The sequence below is a fragment of the Pseudomyrmex gracilis genome, unplaced genomic scaffold (genome assembly GCF_002006095.1).
Source record: "Pseudomyrmex gracilis isolate BER0280 unplaced genomic scaffold, ASM200609v1 scaffold_333, whole genome shotgun sequence".
Taxonomy (NCBI): domain Eukaryota; kingdom Metazoa; phylum Arthropoda; class Insecta; order Hymenoptera; family Formicidae; genus Pseudomyrmex; species Pseudomyrmex gracilis.
Window position 1 is genome coordinate 78,315 of NW_018020917.1, and position 27,009 is coordinate 105,323.

The 27,009-nt window shown below is 28.7% G+C and overlaps 1 protein-coding gene across 1 annotated transcript in view; it reads left to right on the top strand.

The window, feature by feature from the left end:
• The first annotated feature begins 553 nt into the window (after positions 1-553).
• The window catches only part of LOC109860136 (ecdysone-induced protein 78C-like), a 56,113-nt gene continuing 29,657 nt past the window's right edge, over positions 554-27,009 (top strand). The window contains exons 1-2 of the mRNA XM_020439014.1: positions 554-945; positions 2,151-2,330. Coding sequence (XP_020294603.1) covers positions 2,210-2,330 — 121 coding nt within the window. The 5' untranslated portion in view covers positions 554-945; positions 2,151-2,209. The remainder of the gene's footprint in view (positions 946-2,150; positions 2,331-27,009) is intronic.

The window sequence follows — 27,009 nt, forward strand, 5'->3', positions numbered from 1 at the left end:
TGTATTAGATAACAATAAATTAGATAGGTTAGGTACATAAATTTATATAAATTACATAAAAATATTCGGTTACTTTGACACAAGTATCAAGAGACTTTTATTTAACGCATTTATTTTTTTATCCAGGCAAATACATCAGAATGAGTTGGTAGAGAGTTCTACTGTCGCCTAACAACGATCAACAATTGCATCGCGCTTAGAGAGGCGTTGTTTCCCGTGACAACATCTACTTCTTCAGTAGAAGTTAGTAGGCTGTTTAACCCGAAGTCGACGCAGAGAGTGGGAGACGCCAAGCGTCATTGAGAAAGGGTCGAGGGGTTGGCGCAGGCGCGTTGCCATCGTCGACGGGCCGGGCATCGCAGCAGGGTGCCACGTCAAACGTGGAAGCTATAGGTTAAATCCTCCCGCTCCCCGTTTTTGTCGTTTTTCCGGCTTTGCCTCCTGATCCCGCCTTCAGAAGTGTCGGTGGACCAATCGGCGAAAGGCGCTACTCGCCCGCTACCTCCGATAACACGGCAAGCGCCATGACGACGGCGGCAACGGTGGCGATGACGACGCCGACGTCATCTGCGGATGGCGGTGACTCGCTCCTCGAAATCCCGGATCGGGACGCTACAGATATCATACGCCAATCTGACATCGATGAACAGTCGTTTCGTCTACGTGCAAATCTCGAAACGAAACATTGATTTCTATAGCGCAAACGTGGATCCTGTTCAATTTTTTCACTTTTTTGTTTAACGTTTATTGTTGGTGGTTGATAGTGACTATATAGGCTTTTTTGAGGTGCCTCTTGTGTTACAGTTCAATATTGATATCAATAGTGAAGAATAATTTGAAAAACTAAATGAGCGTAGATTAGAGGAGATAAAGAAGTTGTAGTGGAAAAATAGCAAAGAAAATACCTTAAGTATCACAGTGAAAGTACACAAGAATTTATTATAGGTAAGGTAATATTGTTTTTATTTTTAGAGAAAATGTCTCATATGTATAATATATACATGTATATTAGAGCTCTGATAATTTGTATCCGGTGATCAGATTAACTCAAGTATCTAAATAGTAAAACTTTATTATAATTAAGAATAGTAAACTTTATTCTAAATTTATTGGTAACACCAGAATGTCTAACACGTGTTTCAAGAGTCCGTATTATATGTATTTGTATTATACACCTATATCCAGATACGCGTAGTACTTATATTATGAATTATTCTGTATTTTTTTAATAAGTAAACTATTTTTTTGACAAAATTATTATTTATTGTATTTTATTTGTTATTATTTTTTATTGACTAAATAAATCTTTGTTAGTTTCACATTATATAAGCTGAAAATTGTTGTTACAGTTGTTATTATTTTTTATTTCACTTTTCCGGATATCTGAATGACACAGGATGGTTGAAAATATGCGTTCAGCATTTAGGTTAGGAAATCGAATAGTACCGCAAATTTGCAATAACGTCATGTATATATATATATATATGTGTGTGTGTGTGTGTGTGTGTGTGTGTATGTGTCAGTAGCTCTAGTGTATGTTAAAGTTTAAACCAAAACACATTCTTTGGTAAAGATTAACGTAATATTTAATATATTGACTGTCACGAATTTAGTAAATCTGGTTTAAAAATGCTAAATTGTTTGAACCGTTTTATTTTATAGATCTTGACTGATAGCATGATGATTTTGATACTTCTGGTTCTTGTCTTGCTGCGAAAAAAATTCAGCTAAATTATTTCTGGTTTTGTATCAAAAATTTGTAATGAAAATTACAGCTTCTGTTTTTTTATGCCAATACATTGTCATACGAACTTATACAAATACTCAACACCTTTGCATTGCGTATATTAGGAAGACTCGTAGAAAGCAACGAACAAAACATTGTCAAGTATGAGATACCTTGTAGTGGCTTCCAAGGCCAGACAGATGACTATGAGTTAACTCGTAATTGGCAGTGTTAAAAAAGTGATCAAAAATGTTTTATTACAAAAATAACAAACAAACAACTTAATTTACAGTTGTAAAATTATACTTTTGAACAAGTAATAATAGCTACTTTGAAAGTTACTAATATAAATATACTTAATACATTTTTAATCAATCGTTAATATACATACGTATGGAAAAATTCATATATATATATATAAAAGTTTCAGAAAGTTTGATCTGCAAGCCGACAACGCGCGGCGTGAATGATTGAAGAGCCGAGATGAATGGAACACCGACTGTCACAGCTACTGAAGAACATCAGCATCCACATCAACAAACACCTAATGAAACATCTTCGGAACATCCACGAAGTCCTACAAGTCCGTTAAGCGTTAGACACGGTGAGTCAAAAATCCAAAACCTATTTTAAAGTTAATAAAAACTCTTTACTAATATATAATAAATAATAACACAAGAATTAATTTATTATAATTAATATAATATTGTAGTTTATATAAATATATATTTTTGAACGTTTGATATATATATTATATAAAAGACATTTTGTAAATACTTTTTAGACATTTGGTGTTTAGATATTCCATAAATATTTTTGTCGTTTTATTGTATATTTTCAACAAAAAAAATATTTGATTCTATTACACTCAATTGTTAATAATCAATAGATAAAACTAAAATATATATATTGTATAACACTATATCTATATCGTTATTAATATTAAGATAAGATCTAAGACATATTATTTAAATGTTACATGTAAATAAAATATATGTTAAATATTATAACAATATATATATTTATCAGTAATATATGTGAAACATTTTTATAAATAGTATCAATTGCTGTGATTTTATTTAGAATATCGAGAGATAAATCTTACATTCATATTATATATTGCAATTGCATTACGTATTATGAAGAAAATATATAATATGAATGCACTATTATATATATTTGCAACATTATATAATATTGCATTTATATTGTATATTTTCCTTGTAATACGTAATGCATACTAGGAGAAACAAGCAAAGTGACATCCAAAATAAATTATTTAGAAAAAAATAAAATATACGCAATATTACGTAATATTGAATACATGTAACAGTCACATCCTTTTGTTTTAAGAAAAAATATTAATTGACTATATTTTTATACAAAAAAAGTTATTTAGCGCTTTGCACAATACGATCGTGCTTTGCTAACGTAGGTATCCAATAAAGAATTAATTGTCACATGTTTCTTATATAGAAGAATTATAACGTCCATACTTTCTGATTTTTTTTATTACAATTGTTTATTACAACAATGAAAATATAATGACAAGAAATATAATGACTTTTAGAAATGTTATACTTTAAGTAACGCGCTGAACAGCGATTACTCTCACGCACATATTCATCGTGTGACAACTAATCTCTTCTCATTTAAATCAATTTATTCTGAACGTTTAATTTTAATAAATGATATATTTATTTTCTATAAGATATTTGTTGCAATAACATTAAATAAATATAAGAAAAATGATTTAAAAATATTATTATATTATTATATTTCTTATTTCTTTCTTCCTAAGATAAAATTGCAATTTTTATCACTAAAATAACTAAAATATAGAGATAAAACTTCTAATTTTCTAAAGGTGCTTGTAAATACTTTATGCCATGTGTTTAATAAAATCTATTTTATAAAGTTACGTAACTAGCACAATTTTAATAACAAAAAAAAGAATATTTTCTTGTATTTAGTAAGCAAGACATTAGAGCTGTGTGATTTCTTTTTTTTTACACTAAGTCACCTACAATGTAATTATTTTAGTATAGCATATTGGGATCTATAACATACATTATTTCATTACTATTGCCTCATTTTAAAATTTTTTAATAATTTTTAAAAAAGTTGTTATATGATACAATTAATGATATATATTTTTTGTTTATATATAATTTATAGTTTATTATAAAGTTTATTATAAAGTTTTGCTAACTTCAATCTAACTTTTAGAAAGTATTTTTAATAATATATTTTAAAAACCTTTTCTTAAAATATTTAAAGTTTATTAATTTTGAATTGACGTACATTAATGTAGATTAATGGAAAAATATTTTTATTCTTTATATACAAAAAAACCTAAACTTTCTTAACTTAAAAAGAAATTAATTTAGATCCTGGAAATATGAGTATAAATTGTAATAATTTGTTATAAAAGTTTTGTAATCTGAAATCTTTCTAATTTTTAGATACTTGTTTAAATTAAATTAAATATATTAAATGCATTAACAATATTTGCTTATTGATTGTTCAACAGTTACAAAAAAATTACAATATTTTAATTTCTTCTCGATAAGGCACTTCGAAAATATTTCTCCAATTTTATTTATCTTATACATACTGACATGTCGAATTCTGCTCGATAAAACTTTTCACTTTCTCAGTATAATGTTTTATTATTAATTTTTATGTTGTAACTAGCAAAACTTAAAATTTGACTGAACAGTTTAAACTTAAGTAAATAAAAAGTTTATTGCTTCGATAAAAAGATAGGAAAAAGGGTCTGTCAGTTGCATTCGAAGCGGGAGGACGTTTTGCGTCCTCTTGCGTAATACTGACGGTTACTTAGCTGTCATTTCCGCTTCTCTTTTTCTCATACTAAATATCTATGTAGCTTATTTTTTCTTATTCATATTCTTCATGATCTTGAATAAATCATGATTTTTTTGTAATTTTTTATTAAAACACTGGAGAAGATCCCATAGTGAATCAAAACGTTTGTTAAAATTTTTTAAAATCTTCAAATTAAAAGAGAATTTTACCCGAACATCAGGTGTTAGCTTGTTATGGCCTTTTTTTTATCTTTTTATTTAAACATTCAACGAATATTAAATATATAATTTACTGCTTTGTTTGCTCTTGGTACATTGCATTTTATTTAACCGTGTGTAGCATATCAATTTAAAAGAAATACTCAAAAACTAGCTGTTAAGTATTACAATTTTTTGAATAGCAAATATTGGTATAATAGAAGTATAAAAGATATAATAAGACCAGTAAAGCACTGGATATAAATAAAAAAATATTTTGTAAAAATATAAATTGAAAATAAATTATAAATTAAATTTAAATTTAATTTTATTTAAAAAATGTATTATATTAGATGCTCAATTTGCTTTTTATATAGAAACATCTTTTACTTCCTTAAAAAAAAGGGGAAAAGCACTTATTGGCTTTTATTATTTCTTATTTAGTTGAATACTAAAAATCTATGTGTACAATTTATATATTTATTAAATATTGTTGTTTGAATAATATGGTGTTACAAAACGTAAAAACAAACTGATATTAATAAATGTAATTTCTCCAGTATCAGAAGAAAAATAAATAAATAAATAAATATATATATACACAAGGTGTCTGACAACGATCAACCAACGTTTGTAGGTAGATCGGATAAATGTGAACAGAAAAGTTATTTCCCATTTTGCACAATTTGCAATAGTGAGATATGAATTAATAAATGTGAGTTAATAAGCGCGCGGGGGGCAATGATCGACTCTGACCCAGTTTGGTTATTACTGGCAGTACTAAAAAATCTATAGTATACGTGACATGAATCTATAGATTTTCAGTACTGCCAGTAAAAAACGAACGCAGCCTTTATAGGAGTGCACAATTATTAGCTCTACTCCTCGCTCGCCGCTGCTCGCTGCGTACCGCCGAATAGCGCTCGATCGCAAGAAGCTGAGTCGCGCCGCGCTTGTTTATTTATTCTGCCTCTCGTTGCTAAGACATTGCATAAGAAAAGTCAGTTTTCTTTCCAGCTGATAATTGTTCACGCCTATAGAGTCCGATCATTCCCGCCCGCGCGGGAATTATATATATATATTAATAAAATTATTATTTTATTAGCTCACATTTATTAATTCATATCTCAATAACTATTGCGAATTTTGCAACATGATAAATAACTTTTCTGTTCAGATTTTCGCAATCTACCTACACACGTCGACTTGGTCGTTTGTTGTTAGATACCGAGTATATATGTAAATACATATAAAATTTACAAAATAAGTTTTTATATATAACAATATTTACGACAATCTTTCAGGCCTTTAATGTTTAACTTTTTGTACATTCCGAGAAAAAATAGAAAACATGATCATATAAGATTATATCAGATTGCGCCACATTTCGGATCTTATCACTTATATATAATTTTATATGATCGTGTTTCTTTTTTTTCGGGATTTTATTCTTTTTACAATATTATGTTTAATTTAAAAAATTTTTTTCAATAAAATGCAAGATAAAGATATCAAAATGTGTACTCACACATAGGTATATTAAGTATATTACATTATTATAATTAATTACATTATATATAAAATGTATATAAAAATTCCACTATTTTTTATGTGTTCACATGCATATGTGATTAGATTTAAAAAAGATAATAGATTTGGATTAGAACAAAGAAAACAAGAATTATGTAGCACGTTAATGAAACACATCAAATATTGTGCATAATCTTTTTATATTAATTTGATATAAATATTTATATTAAAATTCCTATTTCCTAAGATAAGATGTTTACAACTTCATTTTCTGATGTAAATACTGTTTGCTCCCTGCAATCTACCTCGTAAGCCTTTAGGGATCGTAAAGAAAAAGCTAGGAATTCCCGTGAGAACGATGGAAGATATTGAAAAGTTAGAAAGATATAAAAAAAGTTAGAAAGTTTGTTAGAAGTTTTTTTATAATAACATAGATTTTGAAAAATTGGATACTTATTTGAATGTTTATTTGTTGTTAACTAATTTAATTATCAAATCTCTGTATATTCTCTTATCGTTATTGAATCACGTTAGGGCAACAGGCAGAGCGTTAGTCCTTATTAATTCAACTCACGTGACGTTGCGTAAGCGTGCGGACTTTTCGATCTCTTTAACATATATCCTAATCCCGTCGATTACTAGCTAAGTATATTACGAGGTATATATTATTAATTCAAGGTTTTTAATATTTGTTTTATGGTAACATTAAAATTACAAATTATTTTTATAAGATTATTATTAGTGTTTTACATTTAGTGTTATAAATATTATGTTATATAATATACACACAACACACATATTATATATAATTATACGTAGAAGGGAATAATTCTCAGCAGACGGCACAAAAATAAGAGAAATATTTTTCTACTTTGCTTATGTAGAACTGAAAAAGCGGATAAATTAGAATATAAGATAGATCAATAACAACGGAGTTACTTCTAAAGTCGATCATCAATATCATGCGTATTGATAAATCAACTACAAATGCAAATTTTGTTGTAGTATAGCTAATAATTAAATATTTCAAAAAAGAGGTAATTATAAAAAAGAAAAGTTTTTAATTAACTTTAATCAAAGCTGTATTTCTTTCAGCGGACTTCTTTCATTTCACACATAGTATGTATTTAGTTTGTGCTGCATCAGCAGTTAGTGTACCCTGTAGCGTTCTTAAAATATGTATGTGTTTCTCATTAAAATGTGCCAATATAATGATAATCTGACTAAACAAAGTGACAGAAAAATAGAGTATTTAATTGGTTTTATTTGATTTCACGTTTTTCTCAATAATACATTTATTTATAATATTAAAGATGTGTTGAGAGAGGTGACCTCTGGTTCGAAGTGATGAATTTAAGTGGTGTGTTTAAGGTTGTATTCAGGGTAAGATCTCAGTCAAAAGTTTCAGAAACATAGCGTAAACCGAACCTATTTTAATATTTAGATAATAATTGTTTGCTGGAAAAGTATTATTTGTACTAAAATAAGTTACAAAAACTATTTATTATACTTTTAATAACTACGGAAAAGTTTTTACGTATATTTTGTTCCATTTTGATGTTCACTTCTGATATTTTTGAGTAGGATTATACCCTACGTGCAACGTAAGATAAATGAAAATTTGGAAATGTATTAATCATAAAAGGCTATTAAAACGTAACAATTGATGTATAAAATTACAAATATAATTGTTTTATGTATATTAAATATATATTTTTATTAATTTTAGCAAAATATAAATTTATATTTTATGTGATATTCTCGAAATGATTATTTTTTCAAGTGGAATTTGTTTTTAAGATATTTATTAACAACTGCAAAAAGTTTCAAAATTATGGCATATCTACATCTACAGTTATTTTGTAATTTATATCAGAATATCGTGAAATCCCATAAGAACTCGTGTTAACACATTGCGTACGGGTCACGAGATATCTCGTTTTCATGTTTTATTTTGATTCAATCGGCAACGTAAGCAACCAGTGGCAAATATTTTTGTTACGTTACCAGGGTAACAAAGCCTCTCCCATTCTTAAGACAAATGATGAGCGAAATAATATTAATATTAATATTAATAATATTGCTCGCCAAGCATGCTTCTACAGCGTTCGGAAATGTGCGGGTTTTGAACGCGGTTTGAGCGCGCAGAGCGCCGTACGCAATGTGTTAAATTAAAATCGTACTAACTTTTTAACAAGGCTCGCAAAGGAGGTGAAATTTTGCACAATTTCTTTTTTTAATATTATCTACTGACTGGTAAATTGCGAATAATCTGGCATATTTTTTATCTTATTCTGAATACAATCTTAGTAGTCGACTTATGCGAACCGTTGCTTGATGTTTTGCAAAAATTGATTTGAAGAAAAAAGAATCTTGTTTACTCACACACACACACAAAACGTTTCGACTTTTTATTTTAGTCATCTTCAGTTGTACACTGTATAATAGATGTATAAAATTAGAACGCTGACAATAAATACTTAAATTAAAAGTTTTTGATTATGTTAAATGATATTGAAAATCTAATTCAATTTTTAAAAAAACACGAAATTCAATAGATTAATGTTTATGGTTATAATACATACGTAATAGGTGCAGTTTATTTAGACAATGTTTAAGAAATATTATTTCTTTAACCTTATTTATCTAGCAATAAAAAAAGAAAAAAGAGTTAGTACACATCACACACTACATTTATAAAACGTATAATAAAAATATTATTAATAATAATTTGAATTATTTTGTTATGCAACTTACATAGTTTTTGATCAGTTTGAGAGTTATTTTTACCATTACTTAAATGTAACTATTACATATATGTTTGATCAAACAATACTCGAATGTTTTTTTATATTTAGTAAGCAAGTAGAAAAATAATGGCAAAGTATTGTATATATTTAATTATGAGTTTCTCATAGTTTTGTGTTGTATAAAAAGTTATCTTGTTTAAGAGTGATACTGAGTTTTGTCCACAAATTAATTTAAGTTAATTCAAGTTTGTTCACAACTTTTAAAGATGAACTAATTGAAAGTGTTTGAATCATTTGAAACAGACCTCCAAAAAGAAGGTTCGTTCGTTGAAAATTCGTTTTCAACAGTTTTATATAGTTTCTGTGGCCATCTTTTCAAGTTTAAAACAAAAAATAACAAATTTCAGCGAGACGCGCTGTTTTTCAAGTAGTTTCATCTTAAAAATCGCTGAAGTAAAAAAACTTGAATTACAAAAACCACAATCAAAATGACTTTCAAACAAAAAATGACTTTTTATACAAAGCAAAATAATAAACTCATAACTAATATTATAATATGTTGTCGCTAGTTTTTCCTTTACGCTTACTAAACAAGAAGAGATATGCGCAATCCGAGTATGATTTGATCAAACTATGTATATTTTATTTTGTTATTAATTAAGCTTAATTGCAATATATGTCCGCAAAATTGTATATAGATTTTATTAATTGACATGAAATACTCATAAAACTATTATATTCCATTTTCAAAGTAGTTTCGCGTACATATATTAAATAAGATCGTTAAGAATTGTATATGCATACACACGCATTCACAAATTACGGCATTAGAGTAATGAAATCTTGTCGCGGCACAATCTGTCGAGTTGTGGGGGGTTAAACGAAAGGCGAAAAATGACGGTCCGATACAAAATATACACCCGCTATAAGCCACTAGCGCCGAGAAAGTAACGCGTGCAAAAGCAGGGGCGTCAAACTTCATTAGCATATCAATGCTGGCGAATGGAAAGGCGCCACCTGCACCCTCGTATTATGGGGATTATCGAGAAAAGTGAGAGAGGGTCGTTGCAAGTAGAACCAGGGGTTGCGCCCAATCGAAAAGATTAGAAAAGGTTTCTTTTCTTCTCCACTAAAATTCTTTTACTAATTTTGAGTACTATATCGTGAACATACACTGAAAAAAACAATTTTGTTGAGATTATCAAACTTTGGTAATCTCAACCAAAATTTTGTTTCCAGAATACTTTATTTGGTTTGATTTAGCAAATTTTTGTTATCTCAACAAAACTGTTCTTTCAGTATAGAATGCAAGAATAAGTATATGAGTTATTAATTAAGTAAACTATAAATTGATTAACACTTTAATAATACATTAATATTACAAATTTTGCATAATGATATAACTTTTCTGTATCAAAAATATGTCGTACATATAAAATGTACATATAAAAATGTACATATAAAATGTCTGAAACTTTTTGACATAAAATGTAAAAGTAGATTAGATTAATCTTAATAGAAAAATTATGTATAATTTTGCAAAATTTGCAAGTTATTAAGATATCAAGTATTAAGACATTAATATATCTTAATAATTATTACGATATTAATTAATTTATCTTAATAGTCATTAATTAATATATCTTTTAATAGTTATTAAGATATTAATTAATTAATTAAGATATTAATTACTGAGCCAAGGAGCACGAAAGTGATAGGTTAATACTCTGGTTTATACCGCCGTAAGAATCAACCGGTAGTAGGAAGTCATGCTACACATTGTTTGCTGTGTTACTCTGTTTCTTATTGCGAAAACACTGTACAAAATAAACTATATTTTTTTACAACTAAAAATTCTGATTTTATGACCCCCAGAGAATTTACCCGATCGCTTTCTACGCAATCGTATTAATTAATATCTTAATAACTATAGCAAAGTTTGCAAAATGATACATAATTTTGCTTCACTCAATGTACCTTCTCACTTTGGCTGTCAAAGTTTTAAACACTAGTTTTAGACACACAGGTATATAGTACGTACGTAATTAAAGTTTTATTTGCGCACAAAAATATATATATATATATATTACAATCTTTTAATTCTTTCTAAGTTTGGTCTTTTAACTATTTAAAAAAAGAAAAAGAAAAAAGAAGAAGAAAAAGAGGAGTTTTAGCCGTCGTTTGTTTGTAACAAGATTTTTTACTGAATTTACAATTTTTCACGGGCACTAATGTTCTATGCTACATGTAGCCAACTACGAGATCTGTGCAAAAATTGTAATGTACAGTCGGAATCTGTGCAATATAGTTTATATGTAACGGGATCTAGGTCTAGTCAATTATATCATCTGTGCAATAACGACTAGAAACAATCGGAATCGGCGCAAAAATTGTTTGTACAAACGAGATCTAAGGAAACGGATCTGTGCAACAGTCGATCTGCGCAAAAGAAATCTTGACTATCGGAATTCTCCTTTTAAATACGATCAAAAAATTTATTTATTTATTGCTTGTCATCAATATAAACTTTCATATTTGCAATAGATTTACAAAAACAAGCAAATCACAGACAATAAGCGTAAAGCACTTGCTAAGCACTGAGTTCTGCTGAACGCAGCCGAAATATCATAAATAAGCACTACTAACCTTAAAACATCATAAACAGAAAGTTTTTGATCGGCCTAGTGGTCTCACAGTTTAAAAAAAGTGTGTGAGTGATATTGGAAAGGAAAAAGTGTGTGCTCGCAAAAAATAATATATAATATAATTGTCTAAAACTATACTATCATAGTCAGCACTTTTTCGAACTTTTTATTTTATTTAGTTGTGGAAACAAATAGGATATAAAGTTTAAATAATAAAAAATGCTTTATATCACTAATATATTTCTAAATGCTAACACTTTTAACATTAAAAAAATATATTTAGTATAAAAACACTTTTATTTCTTTAAACTTTACAATATACGGGTGTGTCCGACAATTGGTGTAACATCTCTCGTAGACAGGTAGAAGAAGTAAAACTGAATCAAAAAGTCCTGTATCATTTTGTGAAATTCGAATAGTTACCGAGATTTTAATTAACAAANATCCGCGAATAAGCATACATCGAGTGGTCTTACGCGCGTAAAGGCCATTCTACATAACACGCAGACGCAGATCGCAGATCTCGCGGAATTGACGATTTACGTTTGTCAAATCAGCCAATCGACTAACGTGATTGGTCAATTCCTCAAGATTTGCTATCTGGGACCTGCGTTTGCGTCTTATGTAGAATGGCCTTAAGACAGCCCGGCGCACTTCGCGAGGTTACTTTTTAGTACTTTATTACGTATATGCTGTTATATATTAGCTCCACCCATTATTTGCGGATATTTATTAATTAAGATCTCGATAACTATTACGAACCTCGCAAAATGATACAGAATTTTTTTATTTAGTTTTACTCCTTCTACTTGCCTACGAGAGATGTTACATAAATTGTCAGACTCTGTATATAGAGTGTTTCAAAAATTTTGACACAGTTAAAGTGTGAAAATAGATCGAGTCAATCTGAACAGAAAAGTTTCGTACTATTTTGCAAAATTTGCAATAGGTTTGAGTGATTCTCAATTGAGTGATTAATTAATAGATGTGTGACTCAATGAACGCGTGGGAAGCAATGATCCGGACTCAGTAGGTGTGTATGATTTTCAGTTGTAAAGAAAACTGACTTACTTCATGCAATTCTAAGAGACAAAGAGAGCAAGAAGCAAAGCAAACAAGCGAGTGACACAGTTTCTGGCAATCAGCTGATTTTCACAACTGAAAATCATACACGCGCGTCTACGGAGTCCGGATCATCGCTTATCACTCATTGGAACACATGTATGGGTTGTCTTACTTGATCACTTAATAACTATTGTGAATTTTGCAAAATGGTACATGACTTTTCAGTTCAAATTAATCCAATCTACCTTTGGCTGTGTCAAAATTTTAATTAACAGACACCCTGTATACGTATGTATATATAGATATATGACATACACAGTACATTTTAAACGTGTATTTCCAATATTACAGATATATATCAAATACATAAGTTACGTACATGTAACACGTATTGAATACATATTGTTTTATGTATCTGATACGTAACATAAAATTACATCTCTATAGCACGGACACATTTAATGGTATTAAACATATTGGTACATGATTTATATGTATTGTTACGCGCGTATTTGCTATATAGCAACGTTTTACATTTTATGTATCTGTTATATATCTGAAATAAAATGCTGTGCGAGTTGTGATTCAGATATTTGGATATTCGGATACAAAATATATATACAAAAAAATTCGTTTAACAGATTATTCGAATATTCAAATACTTTATGCGGCAAATAGTACAAATAGTGCTATTTAAATCATTCGTATATCTGTAGTATCCAGATATTTTGATATGCTCAGTAGAGTATAACTAGTATTGAATCTTTTATTATTTGAAAGTAGAAATATGATTACAAAATCAAAAAGATCCATTGCAAATACAAAACTATAGTGATATTTATTGTTCAAAAAATCATACTATTCATTTATGAGTAAGGTTATTCTAACTCTAGAAAAAGTATTACTATATTTCGGGTAAAGAAATTCCGGAATATGTTTCAAACCTTTTACAACTTAGTGATAAGCATCTCCCTATTAACTCTAATAAGAACAAACTATGTAATTCGTCAGTTTATCAAAGATGTCAAATACAATTTGAGGGATCAAAGTGTTGAAATTAAATCCAAAGTAAGGAACAATGTGATTTCCAAATTAAATAACTTTTTCGATAATAAACCGTTTTTTAATAACATTCATAAAAAAATGCTACGTATGTATAAAGCGCGCGCAAGCGTAAATTTACCAAAAAAACATCCTGATATCACTTGTATGTGTGCGAACAAAAGCAATACAACTGTTAAAAAGAGAAGATTATATTTAAAAAATGAAAGATCTCGTTAATGATAAAAACACATACAAAATTGTGAATCACAATCCAATCAAAAAGATCAAATCGAACTTAAATGAATTATTAAGACGATGGTTTAATAGGGATTACATTGATAAACGTAACTGAAATTCCTTTAGATCGAGTGATAAACTTTTACCAAAGTTTGGTAAATGGCTATGGCTTTCCAAAAATACATAAAGACCAAATATCTCTCAGAATCATTGTTTCCTCGATCAACAGTCTTCTTTATGCTTTTGCCTCTTTTTTCATAAAATTATTATTAACACTTCCTGATTTAAGAAGCAAAGTAGAAAATAGTTTTAGTTTATTTCAAATTCTTTTCAAAATTAAACTGAATGACTCAGAAATTTTAATATCTCTCAATGTAATTTCGTTATTTACAAATATTCCCATTGATTTAACCATTACTACCTTAAAAACCAGATGATATCATATTGAAAAAAAAATACTAATATTCCATTAAACGAATTTTTGATAGCAATTTCTTTCTGTCACCAGTAATAGCCCAGCAAACACAGATATATAACAGCAACATTGTCGTAATAAAACAAAATGTAACAAGTAATATAACATGATTGTTGCACGTAACATCCATGTTAGTTGTAATTTCCTACTCATTATACATTGCAGTTATATAATATGAATATAACATGTAAACAGAATGTTATATAATTGTTATATAATTACAGAAATGTTATATGACAGTTATATAAATTGCTGAAATGTTACGTAACTGCAATATTCGTTGTTTTATTATTATAGAACTGTTATTAAATTAATTATATTACAGTTATACAGTAATATTATATTATATATACTATATTATACATACTATATATATATTTAAGCACGTAAAATTTTCAGGAATATTAAGACTTTGACTTAATTTTAAATAAAACTAAACAAAATTGTATCAAAAAAAATATTTTGTGCAGTTTTACTTAAAATTAGTTCAAAGACCTGATATTCCTGGAAATGGTATCATAAAAGTGTAATGTACCCAGATAGCCAACTGAGTGCAAGTTGTTGACAACTTGCCACAAATATTGCTCATATGTTTTTAGCAATGTAACAAAAGGGTGTATCCTCTTTTCAGTATATTCTTGCCAGCAACAGTTTTCAAAATATAATAATAGCAAGTTCTCAACAACTCATCGGCAATAAATTTATATTAACTTATTCTTCTTCTTGTTTATTATTAATTTAAACTTATATTATTTTTCTCAACTTAATTTTAATAAAAATTATTGTTCATATATTGCTCACATATTGCTGACTCACATGTCATAAACATTGGTGCTACAACAATTGATTGATAATAAAACTCAGCATATTGATACTGAATTGACAAAAACATTTTCGTTGCATTAAATAAAACCAACACAACAGCAATTGGCGAGCAACTTAATCTATACAATGATTTGCTTTATATTGAGTTTTCATATTTGGCTATCTGGAGTAAAGAAAACAAATAATCAGGGTTGGGTAGTATCTAGTTAAAAAGATAAAAGTTAAGTTAAAAAGTTAAAAAGTTAAATAATTTTAACTTAACTTAAGTACATTTTTTGGCTCTTAATTTTTAACTTAATTTAGTTATATTTTATTGGTAACTATTAACTTTTTATTTAAATCTCTTGAAGTTAGCCACGCCATAAGATTTTGATTTTTGCGCGAAGTTGTTCGCATATAAAACGGATTATATTTCGTCGTATGACCATAGTTGGTATACTTATAGACTGAAGATTTGATCACAAAGCTCAGAATGGTTCGTGTATGCAAACAATTCGTATATGTTTGAGAATTAAGCTAATAAACGTTGGTTGTGAAATCTAACGCAACATAATCGACAGTGTTTACAGTTTTGTAAGACGCTTATAAGATGCGTTCCGTTTCATGCATATGCGCGCATTTCTTCATAGTACACGTTATGTATATTATAGATCATGCGCGCATATGCATGAAACGGAACGTGTTCTAAATTTTAAATTGCTCTGGATGTAGGATGAAAAGGAAAACGAAGAAAAAAGAGGTTTTCTATACTTTTAAAATCGAGTATTCGGGAGTTTAACACCAACAACCATGCAGAAGTTCATTCAAGTACATTTAAAGAACAGATCTTATCAAAATCCGATGATTTTTTTATACTTAATAATAAGACGCTAGATCAGAACCAAAACAAAACTATGATTACAACAGATTATATTATTCACATTTACTTGTCAACCGATATATTTATGACGAAAAATGATTTTCCTAAAACACTCAAACGTGCTTTTATAAAATATAATGCATCAATATCATCTTCAGTTTACGTTGAACGACTGTTCATCAGTGCAGGAGAACTCGTTTTTGATAATCTTCGTGGAATAATGTCAGATAAAAATTTCAAAATGGCTTTATTACTTAAAATTAATAAGTTTTTGTAAACAAAATAATAAATAAGTATCTGTTGACAAAAAATATATATTTGTAGAAATATATCCATAAATATATCTATTTATCTATAAACAAACCAATGTATCAAAACAATGTATGTTCCTATAATTTCTAAAATATATACAGTTTCTAAAATATACAAAAAGTATTTCTAAATTAATTATTTAATATATATAAAGTATATTTTTAAATTAAGTGTATATTATTTTTATTATTTTTGTTATTTGTAAGACTAAAACACACACACACACACACACACACACACACACACTGAACTCATGAAAAAAAATTTAACTTTTAACTTTTTAATTACCTTTTTTCATTAACTTAACTTTTAATCAATTAATTTTATTATGGGTTAACTTGTATCTTAACTAAATTACATTTTCGAAGTCTTTAACTTAACTTTGTTAAAGAAAAAACTTAACTTACCCAACCCTGCAAATAATTAATAACAAATATTCAGTATCATACATATCTATTTTTAATAATAATAAAATATATTATTACATATACATACATATATATAGTATGTACATATTAGGTTGGCCAATAAGTTCATGCAGTTTTTTTACCCACATCTCGAGTCGGTTTACTTAACCAAACTGTTGAGTTGTCTGAAAGCACCCATGTTTTACGTATCCGCTATTTTTGGATATATTCAAAAATTAATATGTCATAATAATATCGTTTTTATTATATGAAAACCATTGCACGTGAAAAAGTTTTAATTGTAAAGTCGTAAGCAATTCAACCACTTACAGATCACGCCCTGATAGCCACTTGTCTGTGTTTTTGCTGTCATGTTGCCGAAAACAAAACGCTTGAGTTTTCAGCAAATTTAGAACAAGGTGAGTCAGGCATTTGTCTTTGGTTTGACATGACACGTATCCAACATGTGTTGCCGACAACTTGCTGTATATTTGCTGTCAACGGTTTATCACTAACATAAAGAGCAACATGACAACAAGTTGCCAACAACACGTCATAAATTTCAGCAAAAATACAATATGTCGAAAACGGACAAATATATATTCACTGACACATCGCTTTGTGAAAGGGGAATTAATTAATTCGAGATTTCACTCAAATTAATCTTTGGAGATCTGATTTAGTTCGCCGATCAACTGATTAACTCGATGAAAGGTATCGGACCCGGAAAAAATCGTAAGGTGATGGGTGGGATTTGAACTCGAGACCTTTATATTTGCAATCCCTGCACTCAGTCCGCAAGACTACTTGTTCCTTACTAAAATATAATTATTTTTGTCTACTTATTCTAAAAGATGGTCATTCGTTTTCGACATATTAATGGGCTACAAGATAGAATAAATATATGTCAACAGTTTTTACCAACCATACAACAGAAGTACAGACATCGGTGTCTTGTTTTGTTATCGTCATGTTGCTCTTATGTTACCGAAAACGAATGATAAAGCAAAGAGTTTTCTATAAATAAAAGTCATTTTGTTGACAACGTAATGAGCAATAGTTGCTCTTTGTTTGCTCTGAATCTGCTGACACAAAATGTCTCAAATTTGCTTTCGTGTTGTCGATTACGTATGACTATGCATCATGTATTCAGCAAATACACAGCAACTAGTTGAAAACTTCAGCTCAGCATTAAGTTACATGATTTTGCAAAACATGCTTGGCTATCAGGGCGTATAGGCTAGAATGTTCGCTTGTGATTATAGTTAGTTATTTGCTTACCACCTTATAATTACGACTAACTTTTGTCACGTGCAATGGTCTTTATATATATAAAAACATACAAAAATAATACTAATAAAATTAATAAAATTTTTATACTTTTTTTTATTACATCATACGCGCACAGTTTTTAATTTCTCAATTTTCTCACAAATATATATGTTGTTATTAAGTAACAACGACAATATAGTAATTTCCTAACAATTATATAGAATTTTATAAAAGTTATGTAACTGTTTTATCACTGTTATATTGCAGTAATTATACAGAGTGTCCGACAATTACTTTAACATCTCTCGTAGGCAGATAGAAGGAGTAAAACTGAGTCGAAAAGTCCTGAACCATTTTTTTCTATTACATATAATAAAGGAGTAATTATTGAATAAATCAAGCCAATCAGTGCCGACCTTTAGCCGAACGCACGTCAGTGAACTATACGTCTGGTGTGCGTGAGCGCTCCGCGCGGCTCACTGACGTGAGCCCGGCTAAAGGTCGGCGCTGATTGGCTTGATTTATTCAATAATTACTCCTTTATTATATGTAATAGAAAAAAATGGTTCAGGACTTTTTGACTTAGTTTTACTCCTTCTACCTGCCTACGAGAGATGTTAAAGTAATTGTCGGACACCCTGTATATTGCAATAATTATATATTGATAATGTTAAATAACAATAATGTTGAGTTCAGATAACATTTGTTATGTAACATATTCCATATCAATTTGCTTTATAATTTTTATTGCTGTTATAATGTCATTGCCAGGTAATAACAAAGCAATATAATATAGATATGTAACACAATTATATGACATTACAAAAAGAAGTTATATAAGACATTACAAAAAGAAGTTATATAAGATTAATATTAATAGAGTATAACAGCCGTTATATTATGTGTTATTTCTATGTTAGCTGATATATTCTGTGTTTGCTGGGAGCTAACTTAGTTTTACAAAATTTTGAAAATAAAGCATTATATCAAATTAAGACAAAACTCCCATTTTACTACCGCTATGTTGATAACATTATTCTAGCTGCTCCGTCCCATAGATGTGATTCGATCTTTAAAATTTTAAACTCCTTTCACAACAGACTCAAATTTACATTTGAATTAGAACACAACTGTTGCATCAGTTTCTGAGATCTTCCAATTCACGTAATCAATCACTCTTTGAAGATCAATTGGTTTAATAAAAAAACCTCGGGAAGATACCTGTCGTTTTACTTAATTCCTTATGTCACAAGAAAGGAACAATTTTTATCTCAGTTGACAGAGCTTTCCTTTTATCACACCCAGACTTTCACAAAAAAAACTTAATTTTCTACATTAATATATTATTAAATAACGGGTATCCTCTCAAACTGATTTTCAGTTGCATAAATACTAGATTAACAAAACTAATGTCATCAAAATCAAATTTAAATATAAATGTTGGAGATGTTTGTTCTAACAATAGGAAAAAAGTTATTTTTTTCATATATTAAAAATCTATCAGAATGTATGAAACAAGGTTTTACTGATTCGAACTTTTTGATTAGATATAAATGTCTTAACAAACTCAACTTAATAAAAGTTCACAAAGACTCCACTCCTCATAAATCTAATACAAATGTAATCTACAAAATCAATTGTAACAATTGTTGTACGTCTTATGTTGGGCAAACCAAGGGCAAATTAAGACTAGAATGAAAGAATATATAAATAACATCACACGTGACATATCCCAACTATCTGTAATCTTGAAACATAGACTTGAACTTAATCATTTGTTTGATTGAGAAAATATACAGATTTTGGATCATAAATCAAACTTCCACAAGAGACTAATTTCTGAAATGATTCATATAAAACAACAATCATATGGTCTCAATTCAATTAACAATATTAAATTGCTTGATAACTCTTATTTTGACATGTTAATCAAAACGAATCAATTTTAAATTCTAACGCTTCCAATTATACCCTCTTACCTTTTATATAAACATGTTGCCTCTTCACTTATTATCAGCATTTGACTATTTACTTTCAACATGTTAGCATTTGTTAGTCTCTTTTGTTCCGTGCGCGATTTTGATGTATGTATTTTCTATCTTATTATTGTAGGATCTGACTCATTACTCTAGTCTACATTATGAATTTATAACTACTGTTCAATTTTGACATTTCAACAATGATTTTCCATACGAGATGTGAACGCGTTTCCCTAGATTTACATCCGGAATAATATATCACTATTTAATATCCAAATACTCTTATATTACTTGTTAAAACTCTTATTATTTTGACAGCCTTTTATACATTTTATACATTTTATTTTATCGCGAATGAAGATGATTCCTGTGAGAGTTTGTAACGTTCCGCTTATGTATTATCTTACATTTTGAATTGTTGACATCACATAAATATCTTATCTATCTATTCGAACACAAATTGTGTGAACTCATTCTCTATTCTTAAATTACTACACAGAGAAACACGGTTTCTTTAGATTTACCAAATTTTGTTAAATCCAAAGAAAACAATTATTTTATTGGAATAGCCCACACAACCTTGATTTTGAACGAAACATTCCGATTGTTTGAATTTCAAACTAAGTATTTTGTTAAGTTAAACAAATCTAAAACTTCAATAAAAAAACTTTTCGCGGCTTGCGCCTTCACACAACTTTGAGATTTTACTCGAAGTAATCTTTGGAGGTTCGATTCAGCTTGCTAATCAACCGATGAAACCGATGATGAACTCCATTGAAAGAGACTGGACCTGAAAAAATCCTAAGGTGATAGCGAGATTCGAGACGCATCCGTCATATTCGCAGCCCCTGCACTCAGTCCGCAAGACTTGTCCCTTACTAAAATGTGATTATTTTTATCTACTTATTCTCAAGCTATCCTATACGCATTTTATTTATTATTTCTTTATATTATTATTTTATTAAAAATATTGCAGTGCAATGTATCTGCAACAATGGATAAAAATATTTCTCTTATTATTATTATTAATTATTTATTATTCTTATAATTTGAAGTACATTTTTACAACGCGAAATTTGTTGTCTCAAATGCTATATTTAAATCAAATATATTTTATGTTATATTTATGTTACAAAATTTTTTATTAAATAATGTTTATTAAAACCAAATAAAATATTATTTTGTTGGAATAAATTATTTCAAACATTTGTGTTTCCGTCAAATAATTTGTTTTATTTTAACGTAACAATATACTTTTTATTCAACAAAATTTGTTGTTTGGTATAAAATTATGTTGTTTGAATGCAACAAATATGAGTCAAACAAATCGGAGTATTAAATTTAAAGAAACCGTTCTCTCTGTGTACCTGTTCCTTACTAAAATATGATTATTTTTATCTACTTATTCTCAGGCTATTCTATACGCGTTTCATTTATTATTTCTTTAAATTATTATTTTATTAAAAATATTGCAGTGCAATGTATCTACAACAATGGATAAAACTATTTCTCTTATTGTTATTAATTATTTATTATTCTTATAATTTAAATAAAGTACATTTTGACAACGCAAAATTTTGTGTCTCAAATAATGCTAAATTTAAATTAAATATATGTGATGTTATATTTATGTTACAAAATTTTTTATTAAATAATGTTTATTAAAACCAAATATTATTTCGTTGGAATAAATTATTTCAAACATTTGTATTGTTTCCGTCAAATAATTTGATTTTATTTTAACATAACAATATAATTTTCATTCAACAAAATTATTGTTTTGTATAAAATTATGTTGTTTGAATGCAACCAATATGAGTCAAACAAATCGGATTATTAAATTTAAAGAAACCGTTCTCTCTCTGTGTATATTACTGTGCTATAAAACCTCTTTCTGTACAAAATCTATTCTACACAAAGAAATGATATAGAGTACAAGTAATCTTGTACAATCTTTATACATTATTACAAAGTAAAATAATATAAAACTATAAAAATATAAAATAATTGTGTGAATATTGTACTCTTTATACTATATAACAATTTTTCTCTACAAACACTTTTCTTCAAAAAAACTAAGAATAATAATGATATCAAAAATAGCGCAGAATAAAACAATTTAGGTTGTTACAGTTTTGTGAAAATATAAAAATAAAGAACAAATAATTGTCATAGAATAATAATAAAGCACCCATTGGTACCAGAAATGATCTCGCTTTATATAGGAAGTCTTAAACCATGTTATAGATTAAATATAAGTTTATAAACTGCTTTGTGTGAAAAGTAAAAAATCTATATGGAACTGTTTTCAAAATAAAAAATATTTTCTGTAAATAAACTTTATGAAATTAAACTTCCATATGTAAAGTACATAAAGTTCATAGTTCGTATGTGCGTGCTCTGTTTTTAGTTTTTGATGCAACCGCGTCAAGTTTTTTTGCATTAAATATTATTTCTTTTGAAAACAGTTTCACATGTGGTTTTCGACTTATCACACAAAGCGAAGTCTATAAATTATAATTTGACATGGTTTAAGACACAGACATAGACAGAGAGAACGGTTTCTTTAAATTTAATAATCCGATTTGTTTGACTCATATTTGTTGCATTCAAACAACATAATTTTATACCAAACAACAAATTTTGTTGAATGAAAATTATATTGTTACGTTAAAATAAATCAAATTTTTTGACGGAAACAATACAAATGTTTGAAATAATTTATTCCAACGAAATAATATTTTATTTGGTTTTAATAAGCATTATTTAATGAAAAAGATCATTTTGTAACATAAATATAACATAAAATATATTTAATTTAAATATAGCATTGTTTGAGACAAAAAATTTCGCGTTGTAAAAATGTACTTTAAATTATAAGAATAATTAATAATTAATAATAATAAGAGAAATATTTTTATTCAGTGTTGCAGATACATTGCACTGTAATATTTTTAATAAAATAATAATTTAAAGAAATAATAAATAAAATGCGTATAGGATAGCTTGAGAATAAGTAGATAAAAATAATCACATTTTAGTAAGGAACAAGTCTTGCGGACTGAGTGCTGAGGGGCTGCGAATACAACGGAGGCGTCTCGAATCTCGCTATCACCTTAGGATTTTTTCAGGTTCAGTCTCTTTCAATGGAGTTCATCGGTTGATTGGCAAGCTGAATCAAACCTCCAAAGATTACTTCAAGTAAAATCTCAAAGTTGTGTGAAGGCGCAAGCCGCGAAAAAGTTTTTTTTATTGAAGTTTTAGATTTTTTTAACTTAACAAAATACTTAGTTTGAAATTCAAACAATCGGAATGTTTAGTTCAAAATCAAGGTTGTGTGAACTATTTCAATGAAATAATTTGTTTGGATTTGATAAAATTTAGTAAATCTAAAGAAATCGTTCTCTCTGTGTATACAGTCCAGCAAACACAAAATATAAGTGCTACACGACATAGAAGTAACATATAATGTAACAGATACCTGATTTATATTGGGAGTATATAATTTTTTCTTATTTATACAAACTCTGTAAGTAAATAATTATATAGTTCGTTACTTACTGGCAACAACAAGATAACAATAATGTATACATTACAATTACATTACATTACAATAATGTAACATCCTTGATAGCCAAACATGTTTTGCGAAATCATGTAACTTAATGCTGAGCTGAAGTTTTCACCTAGTTGCTGTGTATTTGCTGAAAACATGATGCATAGTCATACGTAATCGATAACACGAAGTCAAATTTGATACATTGTGTATCAGCAGATTCAGAGCAAACAAAGAGCAACTATTGCTCATTACGTTGTCAACAAAATGACTTTTATTCATAGAAACCTCTTTGCTTTGTCATTCGTTTTCGGCAACATAAGAGCAACATGAGCAACAGTAACAAAACAAGACACTAATGTCTGTACTTCTGTCGTATAGTTAGTACAAACTATTGACATATATTTATTCTATCTTGTAGCTCATTAAATGTCGAAAACGAATGACCATCTTTTAGAATAAGTATACCAAAATAATTATATTTTAGTAAGGAACAAGTGGTCTAGCGGACTGAGTGCAGGGATTGCAAATATGAAGGTCTCCAGTTCAAATCCCACCCATCATCTTAGGATTTTTTCCGTCTCTGGTATCTTTCATCGAGTTAATCAGTTGATCGATGAACTAAATCAGATTTCCAAAGATTAATTTGAGTGAAATCTCGAATTAATTAATTCCCCTTTTACAAAGCAATGTGTCAGTGAATATATATTTGTTCGTTTTGGACATATTGTATTTTTGCTGAAATTTATGACACGTGTTGTTGGCAACTTGTTGTCATGTTGCTCTTTATATTAGTGATAAACCGTTGACAGCAAATACACAAGTTGTCGGCAACACATGTTGAATACGTATTATGTCAAACCAAAGACAAATGCCTGACTCACCTTGTTCTAAATTTGTTGAAAACTCAAGCGTTTTGTTTTCGGCAACATTACAGCAAAAACACAGACAAGTGGCTATCAGAGATGTTATATAACAAATTTTATGTCTGCGTTACTATAATGTGACAATTTATATAGATATGATGAAGTGATTTATTGGTGAATAGGATTTGAAGATTCTATATAAAAAAAAAGATATGTATAGTTGTGAAAATATATAGTGATAAAAAAAAGATAAGATCCCTTTAGTACAAACTAGTATAGAAAGTAAAGTGAAAAAGAACAGTCTTGTGAGATGTATATTTTATGAATATGTTATCGTCAAAGCTCGAAGCACGGGCGTTCTTAGAATTGTCTGGTGAATGCGAAACTAAGTGTCTTGGTCAAAGCCCAAATAGACATTTGAGACAAATAAAAAAAATAAAATATTTTGTTTGTATCTTATATTATTGTAACTTTTGGACGGGCACTTCCTCCCCGTGAAAACCTAACCTAACCTAACCTAACTAATCTATTCTGTCACTGCGATACAGTTACATACAGTAAAAAGTACTCAAAGAAAACTATTTTGTGCTTTGACCAAGACGCTGGGTTGTTTTGCGCATTTACCAGTCAATCCTAGGAACACCCGTGCTTCGAGCTGTGATTATTTTTTTAATAGTTATATTACTATTTTATAACAAATAAAAGAAAAATTATATAACAATTTCATTAACAATTAATTAATTTTTACCGCAGTTATATACCATTTTAGTAATCTATATAATTGTTAATAATCTTTTAGTTACTACTGCAACAATAATATAACATTTCAATAACATGTTATAGTCAGATTATATAACTGCAATTTGGTATGAGTGGGAAATTATAACTAACTAAATGTTACATGTAACAAACACATTATATTACTTGTTATTTTTCGTTTCATTACGGCAATGTTACGTTTATTTGTGTTTGTTGACAGAGTATCTCAACAGGGTATCTGACAATGAAGGACCAAGCCGACGTGTGTAGGCAATGATCGGATTCTATAGGCGAGCACGATTATCAGCTGGAAAGAAAAATGGCTTCTCTTATGCAATGTCTTAGCAACAAGAGGCAGAATAAACAAAGCGCGGCATGACTCAGCGTCTTGCGATCGGGCGCTATTCGGCGGTACGCAGTGAGCAGCAGGAGTGGAGTTAATAATCGCGCACACCTATAGATCCACGATCATTGCCTCCCTCGCGCTCATTGGCTCACATTTATTAATTCATATCTTACTAACTATTGCGAATTTTGTAAAATGGTAAATAACTTTTCTGTTCAGAATTACCTGATCTACCTACACACGTCGGCTTGGTCGTTCGTTGGCAGACAGTCTATATATACATATAAGCGAGAAAGAGAGAGAGTGAGTGAGAAAGAGAGAAAGAGAGAGAGAGAGAGAGAAAGAGAGAGAGAGAGAGAAAGAGAGAGAGAGAGAGACAGAGAAACAGAGAGACAGAGAGTTAGTAATATAACAATCAAGCAATAGTTTTGAAACACTTTTATTTAAACTAATAGTATTTTATACTAATTTTATCTGTATTTTGTATTTATATTTTACATCTATTTTGAATTTATATTCTATGTGCAAATATTTATAAATACATTTAATTGAACGGAAATCATTTCATGTAGTAATTTAGTATGAGATAATTTATATCAACAAATAGTGAATTATATTTTTCAGTTTTGACAATTACGATTAAAAAGCATTCTGTCAACATTCTCACTTGCTTATTTATGTAAAAAATGTATTTCACTACACGAAAAATAATATTGTTCAACACATTTTTAGGACCTGAATAAAGAAAGTGTTTTCTAATGGATTTTTGGACACTGAAATTGAATCCGACAGCGAAAATGGCCTATCACATCAGGTTTCCGAGAAAATTGAGATTAAATATACCAAACTTGGCATTTTTGGCTTTACCATTTGTTTGCGGTTAAACAAAATTGTTTTCTGCAATTTTACTTACGCCACATTAATATGCTATCTGTTATCTATAATATGAATTTATATACACTGAAAAAACAGTTTTGTTGAGATTATTAAATTTTGGTAATTTCAATCAAAATTTGGTTTCCAGAACACTTTATTTGATTTGACTTAGGAAAAAAAGTTTTGTTATCTCAACGAAACTGTTTTTACAGTGTATATTACGGTAATTTTTTTTATATACATACTAGGGCTGCGGTTATTCGAATAAATAAGAATCCGGATATCCGGATAGTGACGTCATCGATTATTCGTAATCCGGATACTTCGAAGTATCCGGATTTCGAATAGCTGGGGAACGAATATTCGAATATTTGTACACTCCGAATAAAACGGATAGAACAATTCGAATAATGAAGGTCGCATTGTGCAGTCAAACATGTAACTTGCGACATTT